Source organism: Amblyomma mixtum, chromosome 5 (assembly GCF_055824585.1).
Source record: "Amblyomma mixtum isolate Tamu chromosome 5, ASM5582458v1, whole genome shotgun sequence".
NCBI lineage: Eukaryota > Metazoa > Arthropoda > Arachnida > Ixodida > Ixodidae > Amblyomma > Amblyomma mixtum.
In genome coordinates this window covers 61,270,826-61,279,074 of record NC_143016.1, presented here as the reverse complement: position 1 = coordinate 61,279,074, position 8,249 = coordinate 61,270,826, and the positions used below count along the sequence as shown (strand labels likewise).

Genomic DNA, 8,249 nt, shown 5'->3' with positions numbered 1-8,249 from the left:
AAGCGCGAACATTTTTAAACTTCGAAGAAGATAATCCCAATAACCAATATTAATCAGTAAGTACTCTAAATTAATCGCAACGATATAGTCGTTTGAACTGCGCAGTAGCGAAAAAGGTACTGAGTGGAAATTCGTGCCTTTCCGACCGGTCTCTACTCTCCAACACTCACTTCAATTTTTTTTTTTTTCTGAGGAGACCTAAGTCGCAACCTTTAAGCAGTGCATGTGCCGTGCACCATGAGAGCTAAATATCGAATTCGTTCAATTGCGCGTTTGAAACCTAGATGGCACTAATTAACAGACGGCCGTGTTTTGTTTGCCCCACTGCCCCCTAACTGTAATTTTCAGTTTGCCTTCTAGCCATTTTCGTCGCCACAAAACTTTGGTTAGACTTGTGATCACATTACGTACTGCTCGTTCTACCAAACTTCGATGCCGTTTTTACTAATCCGGGTATTGTAGGCGCGCAGGGTGAACACTCACTTGTTGGGCTTTTTCCCGCCCCTTTGTTCATCCCTTTGCGTTACAATAAACGAGTAACTACTTATCCATCGCATACTATATAATAGACCATTCTGTTCGCGGTTCATGCAGTTCATGCTGTTGTTTGCGGCGGTGCCAGCGGAGGACAGGTGTCGTCCGCTTGCACGCTGTATACTGCCACGCCGCCCCTCTGTTCTAGGGGAGGATATTTAGCGAAATAGCGGACATTTAAGCGGAGGCTAGCTTGTCTGCAACAACAACCGCTAACTTACCTTGAGTCCCCGGATATTCGAAACAAAGACGGCTTCAGCTTGCTCTCCTCATATTATTTTTTGCTTGAACTCTTGACCGAGCACAAGGACGTCTCGAGGAGTTGAATAACATTTGAAATGTGCCAAGACGAATTTTAACCTCGAATTTCAAGTTAATTCAACACAGCTGAAGATCGGGTTTGGAGGCAAAGTTGGAACTTAGTACAACGAAGTCGAAGGGGTGTCGTAATTTCTACTTATATCCGTTTATTCATTATACCTGTCGTTATATCTGCCGTTATATCGTTTTATCTGCCGCATATCAACGGGCTTACCGACCACTGTGTACTGCCTTCAACACGGGCACCGAGCGCCCATGTCGTGGCTGGTGGTACACCGCTCGTGTCAGGCTTTCCAACGCGCGCCTGTTATGAAGCGAAAGCTTCAGTACTCTACTACAGAGCAGCCTTCAGCGACATTGCAGAATTCCGCTTCATGCCAGTTAGAGGTCAAAAAACAGTACAGCCATGGTGTGTTGTCGTTTAATGGTGTGACGTAATTGGTGACGTCATAACACGATAACGTGATGGCGTCATAACACGGGGTCGACTGCTATATACGGGGTGTTCCAGCGAACACTTAAAAAATTTTCAAAAGCAGGCCTTTTGGGTTAAAAATATGGCTTTTGCGGCATAGTATTACCAGTGTTAGCCGACATCAGAAAACTAGTGAATCATCTTAAGTAGTAAGTTGCTAAAGCAATTATTAATAATTAACGTTTTAACGAATAGCCTTAGGCGACTAGTTGAAATTAGAGATTTGTAACCTTTCGTTAGTATTAGCCATATAAGTTTTAGATCTTCGAAAACGCGATTACCCTCGTCCCTGTAGCTCGACAAAATATGGCTTCGCCGGGCGAAAATGCATGCGCTATCAAAAGCATGCAGGCAAAGCAACCCCTCCAGTGCACGTAACTAGTCGAAAAAGCCAAATTTTGTCGAACCACAGCGCCAAGGGTAATCGCGTTTTCTGATTTCTAAAAACTGATATGGCTGTTACTAAATTGATTGTAAAACATTTTATTCGCTGGAAAGAGCTTGGTAGGGGGTCGCGTTAAGTGGTCAAGAGTACACAGCCCTCGACGACTTTGTCAGCCCACTCCCCCATCAAAACTTGCGTTCTGGGATCAGAGCTAGCCAGCATGGTCTCCTACCACTCGAGAGTAGGAGCGGTAACTAGATCACCTGGAGGTGGCTGTATTTTACAATCTCCCAGGATGTGATCGTAGTTTGCTCGTTTGCTACAGTATTTACAGTTTGGGTTGTATAGATCCGAATAAATGTGCACGAGGAGTGATGGGGTGCGTATCGATCTCGTCTGTAGACGACGCCACGTAACCTCTTGTTCTTTAGTCAGGTTCTTGCCCGGGGGGGGGGGGGGGGGGGGGGGGGGGGGGGTTCTCCTCTTTAGTTTAAAATGATTGGCGAGATCATGATATGTGATCATGTAGTCCGTCGTGAAACCCAGGAAGCCAGACTCATCCACTACCCGGTCGACGAAACCTCGGGCTTTTTTGTGGACTGCCTCGATCCCCGGATTCCCCGAATGGGCTGGGACCCATATCAGTTCGGAATAATTTGGTGAGAATTTTGTGGCGCTAAGGATTCTAAGGGAGGTCTTTGTAATTCGCCCTTTCGCGAAATTATTGATAGCGATTTTGGAGTCGCTAAGAATGACGCTCTCTTGGGAATGCGCTAGGGCGATGGCTAGCCGCCTCTTCTAAGGTTTCAGAGGATCTGCATAAAGTGTTCCAGCGCACTGTCCGTATTTATTATTTAAGGCTTGTCTTCTACCCTCATGGCATATGGGGTGCATGTTTTTGGGGAGTGGTTTGATTAGTAGGGCCGTCCTATAGGCGCGGGGCAAGCCTATTTTAGCGTCTTTATTCGTAGGTTGAAAGTTAATTTCAAACCTGGTAAGAATACTCATGCTATTTCTGGAATTGGCTAATCTACCTGTTTGAGCCATTAAATGGGCTTCTTTCCGTTCATTGTAGGTGTTGTGTATTCCTAACCTCATAAGCCTTTCGGTTGAGGCATTTAGTGGGAGTCCTAACACAGCTTTGTAGGCCGGCCGTATCATGCTATCCATTTGTCCTTTTCAGCTTTCGCAAATTTGAGATAAGGAGTGGCATATAGTATCCTGCTTAGTGCAAAGGCCTGCACAAGTCAGCACAAATCTCTTTCCCTCACTGCTTGTCTCGATTAGCTTTGTGGCGGATTAATCGTGCCGTCGCTTCTACCGGGCGTTCTAGCTCAGTGAGTGCGCCATTATTCTTTCCATTTGTTTGTAAATCCAACCCCCGTATTCTTGTGGTTTGTATCTCTTTGACGGATCGTCCATTGACATAGGCGTTTATTTGTGAGGGGGGGTCGTAGTTCTCCTACTTGTTTGCTTATGTCGTATCGTGAAGAGTTCAGATTTTTGCTCTGAACAAGTGAGGCCGGATTCCCATGCGCATGCTTCAATGATGTCCACTGCTTCTTGGAGTGTATCTCCTATGCAGCCTTCGCATCCTTCGGTTACCCAAGGCGTGATGTCATCTGCAAAGAACGTGTGAAGTAGGTCGGGTATTTGTGCCAATTTGTGAGAAATTTGATGTGGGAGAGGTTAAAAAGGAAAAGGGACAGGACGGAGCCCTGTGGTGTTCCTTTGCTTCCTAGTGTGATTGGGACAGACTATTTTTTCCGGCCGTTATCACTGCTGTTCTGTTAATGAGGAAGGATCGGATGTAGTTGTACGTCTTTCTCCAGGGTTGATTTCTGACAAGTTTGTCAAAATGGCTTTGTGGGTAACGTTGTCGAATGCTTTAATAAGGTCTAAACCCAATATTGCTTTCGTTCCTGTTCCCTCGTCTGTTCCCTCGTCTGCTCCAATTCTGTCCTTGTTAAGCTGCAAGAGTATGTCCTGGGTAGATAGTTGGGCCCTGAATCCTAACATTGTTTCAGGTAGGAGGTTCATGTCTTCCGCATAGTTTTGGAGCCTGTTGAGGATGACATGCTCCATTAGTTTGCCTAGGCATGATAATGAAATGGGGCGTTGATTCTCAGTGCGGAGTTTCTTACCCGCTTTAAGAATGAAAGTGATTTTGGCGTTTCCACCCTTGCGGTATGTTGCCTGCATGTCAGTATTTTATTCATAAGGTCTGTAGCCGCCGCGATCGACGTTGTGTCTAAGTAAGTTCCTGAGGGTCTTATTTGTTACTTTTCCTGGTCCTGCCGCAGATGTCCGCAATTTTCCAATTGCGTACCAAACCTCTGCGTCTGTGATGTCTGCGTCTAAATTTGGGTTACGAGTGCCCCGGTAGTCTGGTTGTTTGGTACCCTCATTCGTGTTTAGATAATTGATAAAGATAATTGATTACAAAACAGAAGAAAAAACAAGCACATGACGGCGGTGGGGACCGAACCTACGACGTCCGAAGTACGAGTCCGGTGCTCTACAAAGTGAGCTACGGCGGCGGCTGTCAAATGTTCTGTTTTTTGGAGGTATTTATGTTTGCGTGTGACCTAACCTTGAGAGTGTTCATCGACGCCACCCTTGTTCATAAGCGGCGGACGTAGTACATCCTGAGTTACCGCTGGTGTGACGTGGAATGCCTTCGAACGGCGAGGGCGGAAACTATGCGAGTACCGTCTTATGCTTCCTGTGGCATCAAGGCTGCCATAACCGTGTCCTTAGTTAAGCAATTAAGCAGACAAGAGAAGGGAGGTCTTGGGTTTGGCTCTCGCCGGCGGCATTTGGTTCACTATTCACTATATTCACTATATTCACTAATAACCTCTATTGATGAGTACCAGAAATAAAAAAATAGCCACTGTGCTCATCGGTTTCTGTGGCTGTTGGCTTCCTTAATATGTATAACGAGCCCCTCATTTCCCTTCCCCAGTCTGACGAATTGCTTAACGAGGGCTTCGGCTCTGGCAGCCTTGATGCCATAGGAAGCATAAGAGGGTTCTCACTAAGCTTACACCGTCGCCGTTCGATGCGTTCCACGTCACACCAGCGGTAATACAGGACGTACTCCGTCCGCCGCTTATGGACGAGGGTGGTGCTGATGAGCACTCCCAAGGTTAGGCCATTTGTAAACATAAATACCCCCGAATGCAGAAGATCTGACAGCCGTCGCCGTAGCTCAGTTGGTAGAGCACAGGACGCGTAATTCGGAGGTGGCGGGTTTGATTCCCGCCGGTAGCACTTGGTTGTTTTTTCTTCCGTTTTCTAATTAACTGTATTTAAGCGTTAAGATATTCACTAGTAATCTCCGTTGACCAGCACCACAAATTAAAAAAAAAAAATCCCCTATGCTCCTCGGCTTCTGTGGCTGCTGGCTCCTTTCCTAGTGTGTAGCCAGTCAGCTGGAACTTGGGGCAAGGTAACTGATCAAAGACAGCGATTGAAGGAAATTTTAGCAGTGGATTTTAAGAAGGCACGTTAAGAGCTACAGGTACGTAGGTGAAAATGGCCCCTGTTCTAATATGAGGGGAGTCTCTCCGGCTGCCCACTTACCGGTCTTTCGTCCGTTCGCCCTTTCGTCCATCCGTCTTGTATAAGTGGTAGCAAGCGAAAAACTTTGTAATGAAGAAAAAAAATGCGGTACGGTTTTAACGTAGTTTCACAGAGTAGACGTGTGAAAGCATGTGTTTAGCCTGGTTGGTTCATATGGTTTTTTTAGCCGCCGCGCTGGCTCAGTGGCTATGGTGCTCGGCTGCTGTCCCGAAAGACGCGGGTTCGATCCCGGCCGCGGCGGTTGAATTTCTTTGGAGGAGAAATTCGAGGCCCGTGTACTGTGCGATGTCAGTGCACGTTAAAGAACCCCAGGTGGTCGAAATTTCCGGAGCCCTCCACTACGGCGTCTCTCATAGCCTTAGTAGCTTGGGACGTTAAACCCCCTAAACCAACCAACCATCATATGGTTTTGCTTTAGTAGTATAACTTTCATTCACGTTTTGAGAGAGTTATGTCATGTTGCTGTTGTCGTCACTCCTGGTTTCCGCACGCGTGATTTTCGTCTTTTTGTACTCTTTGTCATGATTTATAGTTATTTACTTTCCTCCTGGTATTCAGCCTTCGTCTATACACAAAATACCTCGTAACTGTTCGATTGCTTAAGCCGACCTCTCTTATCTTAGTCAACGACTTCTTCTCGTACTTCGTTCCTGTCCTTCAGTTCGCACGGCTAAAGAGATTTACACTAATTACGCAAGGGAAATAATTAATTACTTTTCCGATTATCTGTGACAGTCAAACGACGCTTCTGGTTTCGTAAATAGCGTTCAGTGCTTATTGAGACCTCAGTTAACACGAAAAACAAAGTTCGCATTGCATTAAGCCCTCAGTTTAAATTTTGCCACCATGCATTAATTTCGCCTCTCGCTGTACATCACGCATACATTCATGTGGCAGGCTTTTTAACAACGTATAAGCACACGCACTTGGTAGCGCATAATTGAGGCCATTGAACGCTTATCGAGGAAACTGGCAACGGACGGCTTGCGACTGGAATCAACCGGCGGTGAGAGTTTACGTCCTGAATGTTTGACACCAAACCTGTGTACGTAGCGAACTGCGCACGCATCTGTTCCGACTGGAGTTTCAACTCACGGCGGTGCGGAGCGAATTATAAATAAAGCGCACAGCTCCAGTTCACAGCCAGTTGTTCTGTCAACCTGGTCGAGCCAGGCACGAGTGCGGAGCGAGTGGCGGCGCCGAAGTTCGACGGAAATTTCAATCGACTCATATAACTGCGCCCACTTAGAGCACCCGGTAGCACTGTGCGTGCTTTGTGTTCATCGTTCATGGACAGCTATCACTAGTCTCATGCTCCGCACTGCTGTAATGTCACTCCAAGGAGAGCTTCAATACTCAGGTCTAATTGAAACCTTATGACTGTAGGTAAAGGTTGGTTCCGCGATGTCTTCTTCATTTCCTGCTGTAAGAAACGAACTGCGAGGTTCTGACGAAAGCTCGTCTCCCCCTAAGGACACCTCAGAGGGCATGGAGTTCGAGAAAGTGCTCAGGGAAGTGGTGGGCTTCGGCCTCTTCAACAAGATCGTAATGACGACCGCTCTGGTGCTGGCCACGGCGAACACAGCGCTGTGCTACTACTTCCACATTTTGCTGCTCATCGCACCAACCAACCAGTGGTGTTTCGTCAATGGCACTTCGTTCGAAGACCTGCCGGATTACAGCGTACTACCCCGAGGACGCTGTCAGCTGGTCAGTCTGTCCAGGGACGGCGTCAACGTGGCTGTCGCCGATGGCAGCAGCACACTCTGTCCTACTGGCTGGCGGTTCGACCCATCGGAGTTCTTCACATCAGTAACGATGGAGGTGCGTAAATTAGTTGCTAGCGGACGAGAGCCAGATTCTGTATTCTTGAATTTGTTCTTGCTTAGGTATAAACACCCCGCATTCGTAGCAAATTTTTTTTAATTTTTTTAATTTACAGATACTGCAATCCACAAGGGATTTTAGCAGGGTGGGAATATAACGCAAACGTAATCAAAGGCAACACAACAAAGGGAAGTCAAAGTACACTGCCAGGTACAACAACAAACGCCATAACAATCGCCATTTTTTAACACAATGCACTAACCAGCAAAATATGAGCAATTAAGTTTTTTGGGCCGTCAGCAGAGACTGGCGGCAAACAAAGAAAGGGAGGGTTGAGTTACTGCAGTATTATTTAAGTTATTTTAGTCAGTTACAGTCCTGGGAAAAAAAGAATATTTAAAACAATTATTTCTTACACGAAATGGTGTCATAGTTAGTTGATGCCTCTGCCTGGCGGCATATCCGGAAGAAGATGTAATTATATCAGAGATGTTAACGTTGCAATGTCTATTTACAATCTGATACATAAACTTTAGTCGGGAAACTCGATTACGCTGGGTTAGTTGAGGCAATTTGGCTTGCCTTAAAAGTTCCGTGACTGACGTACGGGAGAAAATATTATAGATAAAGCGAACCGCCTTTTTCTGCACTCGTTCAAACTTATTAAAGTTAGTTTGTGTGAAAGGGTCCCAGCTAATTGCGGCGTAATCGAGTACTGGAAGTATAATTGTGTTATATGCTAGTAAACGGACATTGATTGTAGACAGTTTTTAAGCTCTTCTGAGAAACAACAATTTACGACAAGCATTAGCGGTTACTTTATCAATATGCAGATTCCATTGGAGGTTGTCAGTTATCCAGAGACCAAGGTATTTGTATTCTGTTACTTCAGAAAGAAAGACATTATTAGCTGAGTAATTGAAATTGAGCTGATTCTTTTTGTGAGTAATACACATATAGACAGTTTTCTCAAAATTTACCGACATCTGCCACTCCCACACCAAGCAACAACTTTCTGAAGAGCATTATTTAACAACACTTGATCCGAGGGACTTTCTATTGCCGAATAGAGTACACAGTCGTCTGCATATAATCTTATTTTTACAGGGACATCTTTTA

At 45.7% G+C, this 8,249-nt stretch overlaps 1 protein-coding gene across 1 annotated transcript in view; it reads left to right on the top strand.

Annotated features, from left to right (window-relative positions):
* Positions 1–6,707: 6,707 nt before the first annotated feature.
* Positions 6,708–8,249, top strand: part of LOC149342392 (solute carrier family 22 member 7-like) — a 29,657-nt gene continuing 28,115 nt past the window's right edge. The window contains exon 1 of the mRNA XM_089542158.1: positions 6,708–7,127. Coding sequence (XP_089398284.1) covers positions 6,708–7,127 — 420 coding nt within the window. The remainder of the gene's footprint in view (positions 7,128–8,249) is intronic.